The following is a 21,457-nucleotide window of genomic DNA, read 5'->3' on the forward strand; positions in this document are numbered from 1 at the left end:
TGACTCTCCCTTCCTCCTACCTTGGCCTCCCTCTTATTGACTGTAAGCTACGGATGGGGCTGTGGGCCCCGATGATTGAGAGGCTCGATCGACGGCAGTCTACTTGGAAGGGTAGGCTTCTCTCCAAAACTAGCAAATTAACCCTTCTCAACTCTTGTTTGGCCGGTATATCCAACTACTTCTGTTTCTTTTTTGCCCCGCCTCTGTTTACAGGCGCATTGACATGATTAAGAGGTGATTCCTATGGTGTGGTACTAGTAATGAGTTCCACTATCAGCTCATCAGTTGAGAAGATGTTTGTATGGCGAAGTTCTTGGGCTGAGACAAAGTACAGGTTGCCACTAAGATCAACATTAACTTCTTCTTTAAATTACATACAAACCTTTAGAAATACAAGTAACAATTGGATGAAAGTCCCTTAAAACAATATTCTGTGTTTACGACCATTGTTTGGATCTATCTAGCTTTTTTAAACTATCAATAACAATTTGATATCATGAAACGAGAGCTTTAGAAATCATACTAGCAAACGAAGAACATCACCATCCTAAGACGCTAATCGAAGTGAACAGGGAATACAACATCTTCCTTCCAATCTAATCAAATAAATAAGCCGTTTGAACCATTGGTCAACTTGCCTGATAACGCCCTATGAACCTATGGACATGGATCACCTTCTCCTTATACCTGGACTTTTTGCTTTGAAACACTATAACAGTGGAGAGACGTCATTTCACATGATTCAACCGAGTTCAGATTTAGCATTTTCTTTTTTAAGAAAAAATGATCTGTTTTGAAGAAGATATCAGGTCAAATTTAACATAAAACTGGAAGGCAGCGCTAGGTTCGTGGTTGGCCCTTTTGCAAGGGCTGGTAACCTGGTCCAAGGACTAATTGTAAAAAACGAGGGGTCCAAAACATGATCTGATTCAGCTTTTTTATTCTAGATTTTTGAGCATTACAAAATGCTCAAATTAAGTGGAAGTAGTTGCAATTTGTCAGGACTCGACTGTACGCAGACAAAAGATAAATATGGGCAACAGATATCTACATTGCAGCTTCCACTTCAGAGTCGGTCTCGATCTGCTCAATAGGCTCCTTCGATGCACTATTACCACCTCTCAGGCGTGACGATACATTGTCAATTGCAGAATTGAGCTGGCCAATCTTTGCATTGAGAGTCTGCCGGGTTTTCTGCATGTCCAAAATTGAGAGCTGAATTAACTGCTATTTAAGTGGATATTCTTCAAATAAGAGGTGAAAAAAGTAAAGATTGAAGAGAATATAGAGAGAGAACGAGGGGAGAGAGAGGAACAAAGAGAGCTCCAAGTTTCGGAGGTGGTGCTCGACCCCCTCTCTATTTAATGAAGTGATTAGCATAATTACTAAAAATGCCCCTTCTTACGCTTAATCACTTAACTCCTTATATCTCCTATTCTACATATCTAAATTACATTAAAATTGAACTATAAACTTAAAAAAAAAACACAGAGAACAAGATGACATAGCAATATGTAATATATACAGAGATAAAATGACCAAAATACCTTTAGGTGGATTTTCTAACACTCTCCCTCAAACTAGAACATATATGTCCATAAGAGCCAACTTGTTCTAGAATATTATAAATTCATGTTTTCTTAAAACCTTAGTGAACACATCTTCAAGTTGACATCCAAAATGAACATAAATGGTGACTACTTCCTTCCTAACAACAGCATCCCGAATAAAATGACAATCCACCTCTTTGTGTTTTGTCCTTTGTTTTAATATTAGATTTTTGGCAATAAATGTTGTTGCTTGATTGTCACAATACAGTTCATTCAGACAAAAACCTAACTCATGTGTCACAAAATTTTTCCCCCAGATCAATTCACTAACAGTGTGAGCGCTCGCTCTATATTTTGCTTTAGCACTAGACCGAGCTACAACCTTCTATTTATTACTTTTCTAGTTTATCAAATTTCTATCCAAAAACACACAATACCAGGTAATAGACTTCCTATCTAATTGGAACCAGCATAGTCAGCATAAAAAAAGGCTTCAATTTTTAGGTGATCACTAGGTCTAAAGAAGAGACTTTTTTTTCCAAGAGATCCTTTCAGATATTTCAAGATTCTATGTACAGCTCCAAATGAATCTTTTGTTCCATAAATTGACTCACCACACTAACCACAAAAGAGATATTTGGGCAAGTTACTGTAGTATATATGAGCTTGCCAACCAATCTTCTATACATTGTCTTATCATTGAGTTAAGCACTTTAATGATCGTGGAGATCATGTCCAACTTCCATTGGGATATCAACCGGTTTAGCTCCCAACAAGGCCTTCCTTAGTTCTTCCCATTTCAACACCCAAAAAATATTTAACTAAGGACCTTTTACCCAGTGTTGCTGCAACACCAAATGACCGCTTCAAGACAAACAATGAATGGTCAAAATGTCTTCTAAAACACTTCATTGACATCACCATTTGGCTGAATTTCTCAAACCACGCCCGTGGACTCTCTTTTAAGCCATATATTGCTTTCTTGAGTCTACACACTTTATGCCTCTCCCCTGAGTAACATATCTTGGAAGTTGCTCCATAAAAACTTCTTCTTCAAGATCACAATACAAGAAAGCATTTTTTATGCCAAGTTGGCATAAGGACCATCCTTGATTCACAGCAAGAGAGACTAAAATTTTGACAGAAGATAACCTGACAACTGGGGAGAATATCTCAAACACATCTATGACATAAGTTTGTATATATCCCTTAGCTACCAACCGACCATTGAACCTATCAATGTAAACATCAACCTTATATTTCACTGTATATACCCAACAACAACTGCTCTCGAAGGGAAGTCATATAATTGCCATGCTCTCGATCTAACAGTGCCTCCATTTCAACATCCATGGTCTGCTTCCACTGTGGAGAAGAAAGAGCATCATGCACTGAAGAAGGAATAGTGCAAGTAGATAGAGACAACACAAACCTTTTATATTTGTCACACAAGGAATCAAAAGAAACAAAATGGGACAATGGATGATGAGGTACCTTGTCTTAAACCTTTCCGTAGAGCAACAAGATGTACTTACCTCTGGATCTATAGACAAAATCAAGGTCATGAGCCAACATGAGAAAGGGAACTGTAGGTTGAATAGAGGGCACTCACCGTCGATGATATACCTGCAGTAATTTCTCAACATTAGCATTCGGTGAAAGTCGAGGACAATTATTTACCAGGAGAGAAATAACAGATCCAGTACCCATAGAGGAAGAAGGAACAACTTCAAATACAAATGTCTTTCTCGTATACCCCAAGAAGATGCATTTGACTACACAAGATTGATCAAACACGAGCAAAACATACCCAAACAAAAACACAAGGTGACACAGGAAACAACAAAGCAGAAAGAAGCAAAACCTAGATAGGGATTTTAGCCTCAAGGAAAGAAGAGGGCATCATGTAGATAAGAAAGTAAGCAGTAAGAACATCATCGCCCCAATATGACTTTAGTGTATTCATATGAAACATCATTGTGCATTCCACTTCCAACAAATGATGTTTTTTGCATTCAACTACTCCGTTTTGTTGAGGACACCCAACAAATGATGTTTTTTGCATTCAACTACTCCGTTTTGTTGAGGACACAAGACGACTGATGAGTGATTCCTTGACTTTGAAAAAAAAATATCAATTTTTTTATTCATGAACTCAAGACCATTATGAGTACGCAACAAATGAACAAAAACAGTAAACTAATTTTTTATTTCATTATTCTCCAAAAGGAAATATACCTAAGTACACCTACTAAAATCATCAATAAAGGAAATGAAATATCTATAAAAAAATAAACTACTTACAAGACAAGGACCCCAAACATCTGAGTGAATAACTTCAACAACTGATCAATCTTGTAATGCGAGACTGAAAACGGATTTCCATGACACTTGCCTAGCTAACACGATTCACACTGAAATGAAAAACTGGAAGAAAATGCAGGAAAGAACTGAATCAATTTTGCCGAAGATGGATGACCTAATCATAAATGCCACTATAGAGGTGAGACTGCAGAGTGCAACGCATGTAAAGTATTATCTAGCAAGTGACTCTCCAATAATACAATCATTCTCCCTCACGAGCGGAGCCAATCATCTCTTTCATCATGAAATCGTAAAACATGCAATGAGAGTTGGATAGAAAGTCAAAGAACCATTCATCGACTTAGTCAATTGACTAACCGACAACAGAATTAAAGAAAATTTAAGAACTAGTAAAGCAGGTTGAGGAGATAAGAAAGGCACAGGAGTAACAATACCAACACTTTGAACAAATGAAACAGACCCATTAGCTAGATTAACATGTTTAACATTTTTTTTTTTTTTGAGAAAAAGTGTGAAAGTATATTACTGAGAGAGAGAGAGATACAAACCTAACTAAACAAGACCTTCCTCCACAACAAGATGTTGGAGAAAAATACATGTTTTAGCTTGTTTATCCGCTAAGTGATTAGCGGATGTAGGAATATAATTCCATGTACATTGTAATTGAGAAGTTAAGGTACATACATCATCAAATAGATTCTAGTGACGCCAAGGCGGTTTACATTTCTTAGTCCCCCAACTGATAACGACTTGAGAATCGCCTTCAACATATAATGGGCCTACTAACCTTTGATGGAATAGTTTGAGACCATTAAATAATCCAGATAATTCTGTCGTAGTAGAATCTGAAATCCCAATAGGTCCAGCAAAAAAAAGGAGAAGATTCCCTTTATCATCGTGAATAACCCCACCATAGCCAACAGGTCCTGGAAAACCAAATGCATTTCTATCAAAGTTTAGTTTAAAGTACCTGACCGGGGGGGGGGGGGGGACCAAGTCTTCATTATAGGAGGTCGAGGGGGATACGTCATTTTTGCAACCAGATTCCAGTTTTCTCGTAAGTTGATTCCTTCAAGGATTTTAAATTCTTTTCTCATACGAATCCAAGATGTAACTTGCCCAATAACTTGATTGCTAAGAACACTATTAGGGAGCGATTTTTTATTAAACCTTCAATTATTCCGCTCTTTCCAAAGGGCTCAGATGATGTGACCAACGCAGCAAGAGATTAAAAGCTTTCCAAGTTTTGGGTGATTAGACTTAGTGATTGTATGAATAGTTTCTGTGCGGTTTTGATAAGAGCAATACTGCAGGCCGATTTTGTTGATGAGTGGTCCACACCGAGTGAGCATATTTACACAACAATAATATATGATCCGCAGTTTCAGTGGAGACAAAGTAGAACGGGCACATAGGATCAGCAACTTGAGTTCCGCGATATATTAACGAGTCCGAAGTCAATATTTTATTTTGGCAAGTCGTTCACATAGGAATTGTGCAAAGTCCACGCAATTGCAGAGGAGTGACCAGATTGAGTAGGGGGGTGAGAAGAGTTTTATATGCAATTGAGGTAGAGAACGTATCAAGAGCATTGCTTACGCAAACCGCAGATAATTTCGTAATAAAATCAACAACTTCAAGAGTTTCTGTTTCTATTAGAGTTCTACGGAGATTTAAGTTCCAGTTACCAGAGTTCTGCCAGACCACTGAAATATAATCGTCATTGTTCCTTGCAAGAGAGAAGATTTGACAAAAGCTAGAGTTTAGGCTAGCTTGGGCAATCCGTCCAAAATTTTGTCCTATTTCCAGATCCCACATAGCACTTGACGGATTTTTTAAAAACAGGGAGCAGCGCTGCTATATTTTTCCAAACAGAAGATAGCTTGTTATACCTTCCTCCTTCAGTCCACCATCCGGAGGATTTGTTTGCTTTACCGGCCACTATATTCTGCCAAATCAGAGACGGAAATATATTGAATTTCCAGAGCCATTTCAGAAGAAAAGCTGAGTTAGTTGTTGCAATGTCACGAATCCCAAGATCACCCTCAGCATAAGGCTTACAAACGTCAACCCATTTTACAAGACTATATTTTTTTTCCCCGTTTGCCCTCCCCATAAAAATCGTCTTTTCAGAAACTTGATTCTCTTGCTGACAGAGACAAGACAGCGGTACAGGGAAAGAAAATAAGATGGAATACCATGTAAACAAGACTTGATCAGAATGAGTTTACCAACTTTAGACAACAATTTCCCTTTCCAGGAAGAGAGCCCACCTTCCAGCCGCTCAATGACGGGGTGCCAAGAAGATTTCGAGGGCAAGGCAGAGGATAGGAGGAGACCCAAATACGTTCCCGGAGATGAATCAACTATACAGCCCAGATAATTCCCCATGGAGTTGAGAACCAGGGGGTCAATATTAAAACCTAAAATAGAAGATTTAGCCCAACTTACCTTCTGTCCAGAGGACAACTCAAAGAGATTTAGCAAAGCTTTCAAATGCGAGATTTGAGAGAAGGAGCCTTCTTCGAAAAAAACGGTATCATCAGCATATTGTAGTAAAGGAATGTCCTGGCCCGAATCTGTTGAGATAGGATTGAGCCAGCCGGATCTTTTGGCAAATTCGACCATAGAAGCAAGATGCTCCCCCAAGAGAGTGAAAAGGAAGGGGGACAGAGGGTCACCTTGTCTTATTCCTCTCGTGGCTTTGAAATAACCACAAGGAGTCCCATTTACTAGAACAAAAAAAAAAATGGGGAAGATATGCAGCTTCTCATCCAAAATTTCCACCGAGTCCCGAAACCCATTTTATCAAACAGGTAATCAATAAGTTTCCAATTTACACGGTCAAAGGCTTTCTCAAAGTAAATTTTAAGAACAAACCTTGGTCTATTTGATTTTTGAAGGTGTCAAGAAGCCCATGGGCAGCCATGGCAGAATCTAGAATGTTTCTTTCTTTTATAAAAGCACTTTAGCAGGGGCTAATAATTTTGGAGAGGTGGGGCCGAAGGCGGTTAGCTAGCAAACGGGCAATGATTTTATAATAACTTGTGGTGAGGCTGATAGGTCTAAAATCTTGGGGATGAGAGACAGCAGATTTTTTCGGAATAAGTGCAATAAAAGAAGCACCTACTAGAATCTAACTGACCTGAAGTTTCTTTCAAGGTGTTGATTCGAGCAAAACACGTTATATTCTATTTCCCCATTATATTCTGGTCTAATACCACTGTCACTGTGGCCCATAGAATAACACAGGTGGACGTATATGGAACAACCATAATAATTAATTTGTTGTTCACCAAAACTCTTTTTTATGCTTTATGCATATGGAACTCAACCCAATTCTGTTATGTTAGACTAGTAATAAGTCTAGTAAGTATGTATTCATCATGCCTTGTGAGTGATGCCAACTTGGTGGAAATTTCGGACAAATTCGAAAACTTCTGGTTTGATGGTATCCCAAAACTTATGATAGAACTCACCATTAAACCCGTCCGGACCGAGCGCTTTGTCCTTCGGAAGCTTCATCGTAGCAAGTTCAATTTCTTCATTGTTGAAGGGCTTTTCCAGATCTGCAGCCTCAGCCAAGGAGATTCTCGAGTAGCTGAGCTGAGGCAACTTCGGCCGGTTGAAGTGTTCTTTGGAATACAACTCTGAGAAAAACTTGACAAAAATGTTAGAGATGGAGGGGCTATCCGTAATCACTTGGTCTTCATGGCAGATAGAAGTGATACGGCTAAACCTCCTCCTGGCCGAGCCTATAGCATGGAAAAACTTCGTATTTCCATCCCCCTCGGCCATCCAGCGAAATCTTGCCCACGGTTTCCAATGAATAGTTTCACAACGAAGCAAACCAGAAAGCTCAGAATTTAATTGACATCTAAGATTTAACTCAAGGGAAGAAATAGACCTTTGTTCTTCAAGTAGATCAAGCTCCGATATGCGGCGACGAACTAAATTCTTCCAAGAAGCAACAGCAGCACGATAGGATATAGACCACGATCGAATCTTTAACTTCAAAGCTTTCAGTTTAAGGGCAAGATTCCCTAGAAGCCTACAATGAGAGTACTAAACAAAAAAAACGTTTAGAAACTCTTCAGAAATTAAACAAGTTACAAATCTGTAACATTTGTTTTTATGAGAAGTATTACTGCGAGTTTGCAAGTTACTTCTATAAACTGCAAAAAGAAGATCAGAAACCTTATCTGTCTATCTTTTATGCAAAATTGCCAGAACCATTTGCACATGTAGCTGAAAAAGACTACATTACAAAGTATTGGCAAAACAATCCAGAACTTGGTACATTAACCATGGACATTTTCCTAAACATTGATACTTTAGGAAGAAGACATAGATTTGTACAAGACATGTTGGCAAATCTTTGTGAAGCCCAAAAACTACAAAAGAAAAGTAGTAAGGCAAACAAACAAACATTATGTTGTTCAAACCAGAACAAAAATGTAGGAGCTTATGGTTGCAAAACCACCTCCCATAAGCAACGAAAATATCCTAAGAAATTTCAACAGAAAAAATTTAGGATACAAAAAAGTTCTACAACAAGGTATACTCCTAAAAAGAGATACTTTCGAAAAAGAACAAATTTTGGCCCCACCACATCCAGTAAAGGGTCAAATGCATACTGCCCAAAGGGGAAAACCCCAAGCAAATGCAAATGCTGGATATGCCAGAAAGAAGGACATTTCGCCAGAGATTGTCCAAATGAAAAACAACAACGACGGTACAGTACATACATGGTACTAGCCGAAGAAAATGGATTGGAAATCATCCATTATGATGACATCCAGTCAGAAGATGAAGTATATGAACTTCATCTCAAAACTGAGTCTTCCTCCTCAGAAAACTCAGAGAACATGTCAGACTCTTCAGGTTCCTTCTCTGAATGAGTATCCGAATAAACGCAGAGCATGTTGCATCTGGAAATTCTTATATCACGGTCATGCTTAAACTACCTGGATATATCAAATTCCATATACACGCTCTCGTAGACACAGGAAGTTCATATTGTCTAGCTCGACAAAATCTACTTCCCACGGATCTATGGAAACCGCTTGAAGTACCTCTTCAAGTAACAGTTGGCTCCGGCGACACTATCTCTCTCCCTGCCGAAGCTCGAAACATTCATCTCGACATTGGAGGTGAAAAGTTTATGATTCCAAAACTCATTAGTTTAGGATCAAACATAAATACAGGACCAGATTTAGTCCTAGGAAATGAATGGCTCATGTTTCATGCCCCAGTAGAGCAAACACCAGCCTACTATAAACTTCGATGTCGCACTCGACGTGAGATCGATAATACTACTGTATTTGTCTACGCAGTAAAACCCACTGAAGCCTATGCCATTTCTGGCAATGGAGATGTCCTCCATCAAGTCTTCAAAAAACGCAGCAAGCGTGGTGATGAGATTCCTCCCTTAGAAACTCTGCTCCTCGCTGAGTCCTGTGAATCTGAAGTTCAGCAACTTCTAGAATCCACTTGTTCCACCCAGGATTTGGGTGATGATTCAGTTCTTCCCACCAGACCGGGATGGAAGAATTGAAAACTTCCAACAGAGTCCAAGAGTTTTCAAACCGGAATGGAGAAGGATTCCGAGAGGGGGGGAATGTATTGATATGAATGGGCCAGTGGTCGGAACCGATTTTGTTAAGAACTTGGCCAAATGTGTTTGGAAAAAGATTAAGCCAATCATTGTTAACAAAAAAGTGGTCCAACTTTGAGAGGATAGGAGGGCATTGGCAATTTGACCATGTGAACTTTTCCTAGATAAAAACATTTCTGAGAGATTAAGACTACAGATGCGGTCGGAGAAGGCCCGCATTGCAGAGGTGGTTCTGGGAGCAAGAGGGCTTTTTTCAGAGCAAAGCAAAATAGAGTTGAAATTGCCTGCTAGAAGCCAAGGCAAGTCCCATAAGCGGACTAAGTAAAATAGTTCTTCCCAAAAAAACGCACGATTAGCCGATCTAGTCGGACCATACACACCAGCAGGACCCCACGACGTGCCCAAGGTATGATCGTAAAAACGGATACCAATGGAGTACTGCCCCAATTGGCTGAGGTTAGCGTCCAAAGCTTTTGGATCCCAGAGGACAAGAATGCCACCTGAGTGCCCAATAGCATCAACCGTTGCCCACGCTGGGTCCAAGTTATACCATAACTCGCAGGCGATAGAATAATCAAAAGTTTGTAGTTTAGTTTCCACAAGAACTACAATTTTTGGCTTACATTCCATAAGGGTGGCTTTGATGATAGCACGCTTAGAGTGTGACCTAATTCCTCGGACATTCCATGACATGATAATCATTGAGAAACTGGCAGGTTGATATCCTTCTCTGGCTAGCGAGAAGCGTTGGGGTAAGAGCTGAAGATCACGGCAAGTTCAGCTAGTTCGATGTATTCTTCAGGTGGGAGATTGACTACTTGCTCTTCCAAGAAAAAGAGGATATCCTCAGCCGGGGTGAGTTTGCGCTGAGTTTGGCTGGTTCAGGTAGGGACTGAGGCAGAGTAGCTGGGGATACGTGTATTCCATTGGAGGTATTGGGGGAGGCGGGAGGGGGGTGGGGAGGTAGTGAGGAGGGGAGGATGGGGATGTTCATGTACTGGGAGGAGGTGGATTTCGCTTTTCCCTTTTTCTTTTTTTGGAGTAGGTAAAGAGGGTCGGGGTGGTTAACGTTCTTTTTTTCTTTCTCGGGGTTTGCCATATCAGAGGCTGGGGATAGGGGAGTTCTGCTTTTAGAAGTTGACGCCTCCATGGTGGGATTTGGTTTGAATGTTTGTAAAGGAACGGGTGGAGAGGTAGAGGTCGTGGGGGGGGGGGGGAAGGAATTTATATGTGTTTGGGGAAGGTAGTATCCCAGACGGTATCAGAATTGGCAGAGATTTTGTTTGATTTGGCCAAGTTGTCAGACTGATTGGCGTCAGTCCGAATGGGATTGTACTGGTAGATTGCCCGTCTAGGAATGTGATGTGGTGGGGGAGGTTTCGAAGATATCTTTATGCCTGGTTTAGGAAGGGAGAAGGATTTTTTTGGGTTGGAAATTGTGTTGTGTGGGGCTCGAGGGAAATGAGGGGATTTACAGAAATTTGGATATGAAAGGTTATTTCTGTCAGGTGTGGAAGATGCCTGATCGGAAAGGAAAGTTGACGTGGAGGGAGATTTTTTAGAGGCTCGAGGGAGGATATGAGGGTGAAGAGTGTTGCTTTGTTTCGAGGGCAGCGGAGTCAGAAAGGTGACTGGGGGAGTAAACGAGGTGTTATGAGTGGGTTGTCTTTTCAGGTTGCGGACCAGGGGTAGAGAGGTTGAAATAACATGTGAAGTGATGAAGGGTAATGGAGGTTCAAGGTATGAAGTGAGAGATCGGGCTTCAAGATTTGGGTAAGTCAGAGAAGGATGTGACGACGACGAAAGGTTTTGGTTGTCATGGAGGGAGGATGGGACATATAGGAGTTTAGTAGTTGGGGTTGCGGGATTCTGACACGAGGAAGGAGTCAGGGGCATATCGAGGGGGGATGGCGGAATGATGGGAGAAAGTGAGAGAATGTCGGGATGAGAGTTGGAAGGCAGCAATGGGATTGTGTGGGCTAGAGTTGTGATGTTTGGAAGAGGGTGTGATGTGAGGCGGACCTTCGAGGGAAGGTAGCGGAGGTGTGAGGATAGAAAGTTCAAAAGGTGATGATGTTAATGTTTTGATTTTGGCAGTCTGACATGAGGACGGGCATGGGAGGTTTTTAATGGGTGGCAATGGGATGTTTGGAAAAAGGAGGGATTCGCCAGTTTGACATAAGGACGGGGGCGGGATGTTTCCCAAGGGTGGCGATGGGATGTTTGGAAGAAAGGGCGGTTTGGCAGTCTGACATGAGGACGAAGGCGGGAGGTTTCCCAAGGGTGGCGATGGGATGTTTGGAAAAAGGGACGGTTCAGCAGTCTGACATGAGGACGGGGGCCGGAGGTTTCCCAAGGGTGGCGATGGGATGTTTGGAAGAAGGGGCAATTTGGCAGTCTGACATGAGGACGGGGGCTAAAGGTTTCCCAAGGGTGGCGATGGGATGTTTGGAAAAAAGAGTGGTTCGTCAATCTGACATGAGGATGGGGACGGGAGGTTTCCCAAGGGTGGCGATGGGATGTTAGGAAAAAAAGGACGATTGGTTGTATTGGGATGTGACTCGGGCGGCGATGGTGGAGATACGTTTGGTGGAGATGTGATAGTTGGCCAGAGGTTTTGGTTTTTCTGGAAAGGAAGGTTAGGATGTGGCGAGGAAGTGGGGCGATCTAGACTAGGTAATAATGATTTTGTGGGGAGGGAGATGGCATGTAAATAGGTTTTTTGGATTTTTTGGCTGTTTGGAGTATCGAGAAGGGGATTTTCCCTATGCACGGCCATGATTATTGCTTGCCCCTGAGTTGATTTGGTTAACTCAAAGCCTGATTTTGGGCAAGCTAGGATTCTGTTCAACTCAGGACTTGGCGGTTTCCCGAGTCTAGTGTGGGTTAACTCGGAAGCTTGCGAGTCAATGTTCATGGAGTGGAGACAGGTCATCTCCCTGAACTCCAGAGTAATCCAAGTAAAAAAGTTTCCAGAGTGGAGTTTGATGAGATGCGTACCACTTACAGGGGCCTTTTGGCTTGATGATGAACTTTAGCAAGAACAATTATGTGGCTTTTTCTTCCACCCAAGCTAGCTCTCCAAAAATGTTGGCTAGGCTTTCCAGGGTATGTCTACATTGGAGCTCCGATGGAATACCTCGGGCAATAGCCCAATGACTGTTTAAGACGAGCCCAATGGTCTAGCAAGCTAGGCTCTCGATTGGAGATGTAGTCTCATTTTGCAAGCGGAATAATTCATTTCTATCTTCTTGTGTTTGAGAAAGCAGTAACCAGCTTTGGTCTTGTATGTGCATGATGTCTAGATTCTTTCGAAATTTTTCTCTTATCCATTCCCCAATCTGTTTTGCATTGTTGGACTCCGGATGCACAGTGATGATTATTGCCATTGATAAGCGCTTCTGGCCGTCTATCATGGCTTGGTCCGGAAGAATTAAGGAGATGTGGTTTTCGTGGTGGCTGAATTTGGAGGAGGGAAGGGGCGGGAGCTTGGCATTCATTTCTGGGGTATTTAGGATGTTTTTGCTTTGATGGGGCGGCAATGCCCTTTTCTGAGAGATTTCTTGGACAGGAATGGAGGGAATTAAGGCGGTAAGATTTTTCTGGAGATTGGCGGATGGTGGAAGGGGAATGGGTAATTTGGTGAATGATTCTTTCTGTGATAGTTGGAGGATCATATTGTAGAAATTTTTCCAACCCATCCCAGATTGGGAACTCTAGGGAAGTAAGATCATGCCCATGATTTTTGCTCCTCTTCTCTGCGAAATTGAACATTCAAGCTTACCTCAATGGTATTGTGTGTGCATCTGGAATTCCAACTCCCTAGTGAATAGAGATCTTCCGTGGTTCGACCCGTTTTTCCATTACATACTCTAATCAGTATGATGCCGAAAGCTTCCAGTGCTTGGCTGGGTATGGAGATGAAGGATTTCTTTGCTCCTGATCTGGAAGTGATGCGGAAGAAGGATCCATTGTTGATTTTTAATTTCTGAATAGAGATGGAACCTTTTTCGTTTTTGAATTGTATTTCGTCTGGATTCTCCACCCTGATTCTCCTTCTTGATGTTCGATTGATGACCGTCAGCCATTCCGATTCGTCTTCCTATACCTTCGAGTGGGGGGGGATTGTGCTATCACTAGGATCCGTTTATGTGGCTGCTTTCTCTGCTGCTGCGGTGGACTGGTTCACTCCGAACGATCAGAGCTCTGCTCTACTTGGAGAGGTGGGGTAGGGTGATGGTTTGTGGGTGATGGTGGTGGGTTTCGGGGGGGTCCCAGGAGGGGCTCACTCTCGCTCATTTCTCATAGCCCATCCAGAAGCTTCAGAGACAAAAAGCTAATACACAACAAGTTTAACATTGAAAGACTCTTTCAGATCAAATAACAAAGACGTAATACCTGACATAAGCCCCTCAGTCAAGAACCCACATAGATGACAGACACACATGAAGAGTAAACATACCTGAACTTGCCTGAGTGGCAATAGAAGCAAAAGCCTGAGCAACAGACACAAAAAGGGAGGCAGCTAAAACCTGAGCCATAGATGCAAAAGGAGGGGTAGCTAAAAGTTGAGCCAATTTGTTGTTGTTGTTGTAGTAACCGGTGCATCTCATCTGGAGCCCCTGGTGTAGCAGTGTTCACCACCTCAGTCGAGGTTTCACTATTGTCATGAATGGTCGAGTTTGCCGGTTTACCACATTTAATCCACCACCTATCCGAGAAGTGATTTGTTCTTCCAAAATGGTTACATTTCCTCTCAGACTTACCATCACTTTAGCTTCAACCTCGACTAGATCCATCTCTACATATGCCTCTGCTAGCACTGTTGCGACCCCTAGATGATTTTGTGAAACCAACAGTATTAAGGATAGTGGCTTCCACCACTTTAACTCCTTTACCCCCCTTGGGTACAACCATATTCCAAGCTTGCATAATTTTGTTCAAAGTGATGGACAATGTAGACACATTATCTGAAGCAAGTACATGGGCTTTAATTCCATCAATTTCAGAACCTAAGCCATCAAGGAATTTAGCGATCAACAACTTATTCTCTTGCTTCCTTAACTCATGTTCATCTATAGTGAATGGATGATACACATTAATTTCCTGCCAAACTCATAGAAATTCACTAGAGTACTCAGTAATAGACCTATTACCCCTCTTAAAGCCAAAGAAGTTAGTATACAATTCACACACTCAAGACAAATTTCTTGTGCATACAAAAATTCTAGGGACACCCACATGGCTTTTGTAGTTTGACAATCTATGTAATTGAAAATCCAAGTCATAGCCTAACTGTCCTCAACCTCTCAATCATCATTCATAGGAATTGGAGGATCATCCCAAATATAATAGGACTTCCTCTTGGCTTTCAAGTACATTTGGACAGACTCTACCCAATTAAGATAATTTGGTTCATGCAGCATTTCCGAACTAATCACATCCGTGTTTTTCCCATCAAAACTACTAACTTCTCTAGATGGAGTGTAAACTTCACCTGAATCAACCATACCAATAGAATATTTTCTAATCCAATGAACTCCTATGCGTGGACCAAGTATGTGAGCCCCACTTCAAAAAATAAGGGTTAAGACAATAATATGATGTGAGCACTTAAAGAAATCTCAACAACCACAATTAATACAATTTTAGAAGAATTAATCCAAATACACCTCAATTAGGGCTGACATCAACCTAGGGTAGGATGATGCAGGCACTGGGACGGGGTAGGTTTGTGCACATTCCAAGAAATAGGCTTGAGCCTAATAAACCCTCATAGGGCAATTAAATACTTCAGAACTACTCAATAAGCAGCAGAACCATTAACCCTAGGGTTATGGTACAGAAAAAAGGAAAAAAATTGAGTTTTTACCAACCAGTCAAGCACGATTTGTGCACATTCCAAGAAATAGGCTTGAGCCTAATAAACCCTCATAGGGCAATTAAATACTTCGAAACTACTCAATAGGCTGCACAGAACCATTAACACTAGGGTTATGGCAGAGAAAGAATGGAAAAAAATTGAGTTTTTACCAACCAGTCAAGCACAAAGTTTGAGAGATCCCTCTTCTAGGAATTCACACCCTTCAATAGAGTATGCTGATGGCAAAGAAGGCCTCCCAAATGCGATCTACTGTTCTAATAATATTAAAAAAAGTAAAGATTGTTGAGTCTAGAGAGAGAATGAGGGGAGAGAGGAGAAAAGAGAGGTCTAAAAAAGAGTCTCATTGGGGATCGTGTCAACCCCCTTCTCTATTTAATAATGTGATTAGCACAATTATAAAAACGCCCCCTTCTTACACCTAATCACTTAACTCCTTATATCTCCCATTCTACATATCTAAATTACATGAAATATGAACTATAAACATAACAAAATATGTAGAACAAGATGACATGGAAATATGTAACATACACAGAGGAAAAATGACCAAAATACACCTGAGTAGATTTTCTAACAAGAGGAATCTCACCTCTAAACCTTCATCATAGTATATTGGTCGTTTAGCCCTACGAAACCCATATTCGTCCTCATTCAGTATGGATCTCCTGATCTGCTTAAGGAAACACCAATCAGATTGAAGGCTCCTGAGCATTTAACCATTATTAGTGGCATAATGGACATAGGTTAGACGTCTGAATGCTCATGAATTCAATAAACACCCAACTTTGACATCAGATCAGGGATAAATAGCAATCCTGATAACATCAGAAACTACTGAAGTGTATGCAATAACTACAGTCGATATTAAAGTATGACCTGTGGAGCAAAGACATATGCAAGTGTCCCAAAGATTGCCCCTCCCAGAAGGAACCCAGCAAGGAAGTCCCCACCTCCACCTCTTGAACCATCACTGCACATATGAAAAAAAAAAAAATGATATAATACAAATAACATAGCTCCCACAAATATCTTCTGTGGGTCAAGGAAAAACAAACAGGCTTAATTCAGCACTTGTCCAATCCTTGAAGCTGTGTACATCATTTACCATCAATTCTTTTCAAAATAGGTAAAGACAGGACAGGGAAATGTGATCTCAACATCAGAATCAGGTTCGAACCCAGAAAGAGTGAGAGCACCAAAAACCTCATTCACCATATATTGTCTATTTCTGTCTGACAAAACCTTAACTACTTTATATTACCAAAAAAAAAAAAACACTTCAAAAAAGACACAGCAACTGAATATTTCACTAGTAAAAGAGATGAGAAGCAGAAGCATAATAAAAAATGTAATGAAGAAGGCATTGAGTAGAGATCTAGAGTAACTCTTTCCATATCAAGACCAGCTGCTCGAGGGTTTACTTGCAGTGGACATTTAAATGTTAAGATGTCAAACAGGTCCTGTATTTCTTCTCAGCTGCTCAGCATCTTCCGAACAGCAGCAGATGGGAACAGCCCATGCTTTCCCATTCCATAAAAGATATTCTCCAATTTTGATATAGTTCATTTTTGCTTCTTTTTCTTTTTTTCTAAGCCACCAAGCTTCATGTTCTCCAATTCTTTCTTTTCTATGTTTTTTTCCTCTATTTAACATATTGAATCAGAGGCGAATCAAAATAAAATTGATTCCACTTCCTGGAAGGGAAGTAGAGATAATGAGCCCTGAACGATAAGATGAATTTTAAAGGGTGTGACACTTTGTATGGACAACAACCTATTTCCAGAATTTCTCTTGAGAGAAAGAAAAATTAAAAGTTCGCACGACCCCAAACCATGAATGAAAATACTCACTGTTCAACAAAAACACAAAAATAAAAGAAATTTTTATTTTTTAGCACCAAATTATTAAAAAATGTCAAAGTAGATTGATAAATTTTTCTAATGAACAACAAGAAATATAGTAATCAATATTTATTGAGAATTGTGTTGGCATTTGGGCGGGGCAGCAAAGTACAAAGAGATAAACAAAAAGAGAGACAATCCTTTTCATCAAAAAAAAAAAAAAAAGAGAGAGAGAGAGAGACAAGGCACATCATTCGTGTGTCTTTCTCCCCTCTCCCTTATGTCACTCCCTTCAAATGAAACCCATCACCATAAGAATATCATCTCTTTTCTTACTTGAATCTATGACCGTTTCCAGAAAACACAAGTGGGCTCCCTCCTCTATTTCATTCTTTTCTTACTTGCGTACAAAACTATTTATTTGCCATTGTATCAGATTACTCGTGCTTAAATATTTGGGTTTTTTTTTTAATAGAACATATTCTAAATTCAGCAATTGGCAATCAAGACATTTTTCACATAATTACGGGTCTCTGACAAAGAAAATGTTGATTCTTCACTTGGAAAACATTAACATGCACACCTACATCATCTAGGCTTTTCCAATTAAAGTGCTGGTATAACCCCAGAACTTCAGAAAACAAATATGATGTTCACCAGCTCATTAACAGGAATGTTGCAACTTGGTTAAAGAAAATGAAGACTTCATTAAACTAGAAGCATCATGGAGTTGTTACAAAACACACATTCAAGCAAGCCATTCATTTGGTAGCACATGTATACACAAGAAATGTTAATAAGGTCCAATTAAGCAGAAAAAAATCTAATATCGATTAAAAATTAATAATTAATATTCCAGGAAGCTGATTCTTTGGTTCTTATAGTAACTTTTAACTTTTAATTTCCAGAAAGAACAACTTCGACCCAACTCCCAATTAATTTCCATTCAATGCCCAATCAAATAATATATTTTATTAGGAAATTCTGAAAGCTGAGAATATCATACTTGTACTCTGCACAAACACAGAGGCTTGGTCTTGATTGGCTCAGTTTTCTTCCAGATGCTGCTCTCACTTGCCTCCCAAAAGTGTGGAGCTTTGTGGACTGAAGGTCAATTGACTTGAAATGAGATCCATCTGCAAATAAAAATAAGTGAAAGCATGATAATCAACTATCAAACATTTTACAGCTATTGCTATTAGACCCTTCAAACTCACATTATTTGGTAGAAACAAAATTAAAAAAAAAAACACAGACAATAAAAAAAAGGGCAGCGGATAGCACATGAATGAATGATCGGAATAAATTTTCAACGCCCGTCATCAAGAATGAGTGACCTAAGTAGTTTTGCACAAGACAGGGATTTGAAATTTTTAAGGATACGAAATTTACATTTATGGGACAACGGAATGCGGTGACTCAGAAAGTTTACTCTTACATTCCAATTATTATAACATACTGCCACCCACCCTTTACTCTCTGACAGCCAAACAGTGCACGTCGCGCCAGCTTTCCAAAAACCCTTTTCAACCACCAAGATGATAACCCCCCCGGATTTTTCAACCTTGGCCTTGAGTCGACCCTATTGAATTTATGGAAAAACCAACCTTTTGCAGACGAGTCCGTGGCTCCACCAAAATCAACACAACCCCGATGAACTCCAAAGCCAACCTCACCTCTGGGGAGATGGACGCGCCGGATGACTCCTCCCAGCACTCTCCGCGGGATCCCGCAGATTTATCGGATTCTGGATCCACAACTGAGGCAGTTCCCTGTCCAGAAATACCATCACCACTAAATTCTGGCTACATACCCGAGATGAAGAAGAAGAACTACTCCAACCGCCCCTCCCCCCCCCCCCAACTGTAGCCGTCTACCCCTTCCTCCTCCAAATGATAGATCTCAGAGGCTGGTCGCGAACATACAGTCAGAGCGTCATCGGTACGATGACGAAACATGGCAAAATATGATGAATTTGACTCAGCTATTGGGGGTGGTTTACCATGGTCAGCTTCTAGGAGATAACAATTATTCGGGAGTCCAAAAGGAGAACCATAAATGATTCTGATCTCCTGGAATGTTTGGAGAGTAGGTTCTGCTCTGAAGCAAGCAATTATCTATCGCTTCCCGACCCAATTCAAGCCTTCCATTATTGTGCTTCAGGAGACAAGTGTGAAACCTCAGACAACAGGCTCGCTCAAGACCTCTGGATTTGCTCCTCCTTAAATTGGGCGGCTTTAAATGCTATTGGCCACTCAGGAGGGATTTTGGTGCTTTGGGACACTTCATTGTTTGCGGCTATAGATATTCACTATGGGAGGTTCTCAGTTGGCATCCATTTTTGGGATCGTACCTCGGACTCCTATTGGTGTCTTGCTGGGGTCTATGGGCCAAACTGATATCGATGGGCCAAACTGATATCGAGAGAGAATAAGTTTTTGGGAGGAGCTCCAACTTCGGTGGTATTCGCCTTGGATTTTTGCGTGATGAACTTAAAAAAAATCGCCACTATCGCTGCACCGGAGCTTCTAGAAGCCAATAATCATAACATAACTGAGGATTCTAATACAAGAAAAATTGCATCAATCCTTTCGTGCACAGCATATAGTTAGTAGAACGTTAATCACAGCAATTCTTCAGTAAAACGTGAGATGCATCTTACGGTTCATGCATAAAGAAAACGGAAAATACAGTTTGAACAGACAGCAATCCATGATCAACAGATCAACATGAAGAGAAACTAAAACCCTAAGCTTCATGGAGATCAGGAATGAATATCATCTAGACGAGGACTCATGGTAGTTAATACTTACTGGAAAGTGAAACCGCAGATGCGGACACAGCCATGGCACCTTAGGCAAGCTGGAGAGAGGCTCAAGAGAGGCCACTAGAGGACTGCAGAAAGGAAATGCTGCTCGGCGGGCATGCCATAAATATCCTCGCTTGAATCGCGACAGGGTAGTGGTTTTATTGGCGTTGGATTGTCCGTCCGTCTATCTGTCTCAGTAAACGGGTCCTACAACCGGCTTCAGCTCAACTAACAAGGTTCCGAATCCGAAATCATTTATTCGCCCAACCGTAACCGATTCCACGACTCATGTTGGCTTCTTTTATTTATTTTTTCTTTTTCGATTTTTCAAGTTGAATTATGGGTAACTTGGTTGAGTCAGTTGGGGCAAAACCTTGTCCTCGCCCCTATTGCCAATGGGGGCGCAAAGATGGGCGGATGGGGTAAGATTATTAGTAAAATTCAAATAATTAAATAAATGAAAAAATTAAGTATAATTATTATATTAAAATATATATATTTAAAAAATAATTAATTATTAAAGTATTGACATTTAATAAATAAAAGACATAAAATAAAAATAAATAGAGATTATAAATATTTAATAAATAAATAGAGATTACAGATAATTAATAAATAAATAGTCAAATATCATACTAAATATGAATGAATTTGTGCAATTCAAATTGCGCTTTCTCTCTTATCGGTTTGTTTAATTTGTATCACCTGAAAAATATTGTATATGTATCTTTTTTTATCAACTATTGATGGGCGATGGTTTCGATCTAATTGATTTGTTACTCTTATCGACAAAGATTTATTAACATTCTTCTCAAAATTGGTATTCTTTTCATTTTTACAGCTATATGTTAATGGTTGTATATCCCATGGACCATGGTAAAAACTACTAGGGCACCATAAACAAATATGTCTATCCCTAAAGAGTCAAAAGTGTGGGTACATGAAGACTCATTTATTTTTTAAACTTTCATTCACACCCAAAAGGAAGGAGAGTTTGATCGACTCTTATCTCCTATTTCTTTGAACTCCCAAGTTTTTCACTCCTCTCCCATAAATTTTGTGTACATAGAGGATGGGGCAAGAAGAAGAGTTACATTTTCAGCACACTTAAAACCTATCAAATATCATTGTTATACTAACTATAATAGGGTTGATCCAATACAAAAGGCGATTTCGTGAGAAACATACGAAACGGTTATCTTAGTCGGAAAGGGTTGTCTTAGTCTTTGATCTTAATCAATGGCGCAATAGGCTAGGCGAGACATGAGAAGAAGGGAAAAAAAAAAGGGGAGTGAGGAGTAGGAACTAGGTTTGGCTTTTGTGCTGTTGATGAAGACCAGATGCCTGAAATAACCATTTCCAAGTTTTTCACTCCTCTCCCATAAATTTTGTGTACATAGAGGATGGGGCAAGAAGAAGAGTTACATTTTC

General features: G+C 40.3%; 1 protein-coding gene across 1 annotated transcript; it reads right to left on the bottom strand.

Annotated features, from left to right (window-relative positions):
• Positions 1-920: 920 nt before the first annotated feature.
• On the bottom strand, positions 921-20,143 carry LOC137934843 (uncharacterized). Its single transcript, XM_068779388.1, has 5 exons — positions 20,031-20,143; positions 18,224-18,353; positions 16,253-16,346; positions 15,966-16,046; positions 921-1,194 (listed from the first exon to the last, which is right to left on the bottom strand). The coding sequence occupies exons 1-5, from the start codon at positions 20,062-20,064 to the stop codon at positions 1,048-1,050; spliced, it is 486 nt and encodes a 161-aa protein (XP_068635489.1). The 5' UTR covers positions 20,065-20,143; the 3' UTR covers positions 921-1,047.
• Between the last annotated feature and the right edge of the window lie 1,314 nt (positions 20,144-21,457).

The sequence above is a fragment of the Aristolochia californica genome, unplaced genomic scaffold, assembly GCF_029961685.1.
Source record: "Aristolochia californica isolate CCGP_79_NKW_82.1479 unplaced genomic scaffold, dmAriCali1.0.hap1 SCAF_6, whole genome shotgun sequence".
NCBI classification, from domain to species: domain Eukaryota; kingdom Viridiplantae; phylum Streptophyta; class Magnoliopsida; order Piperales; family Aristolochiaceae; genus Aristolochia; species Aristolochia californica.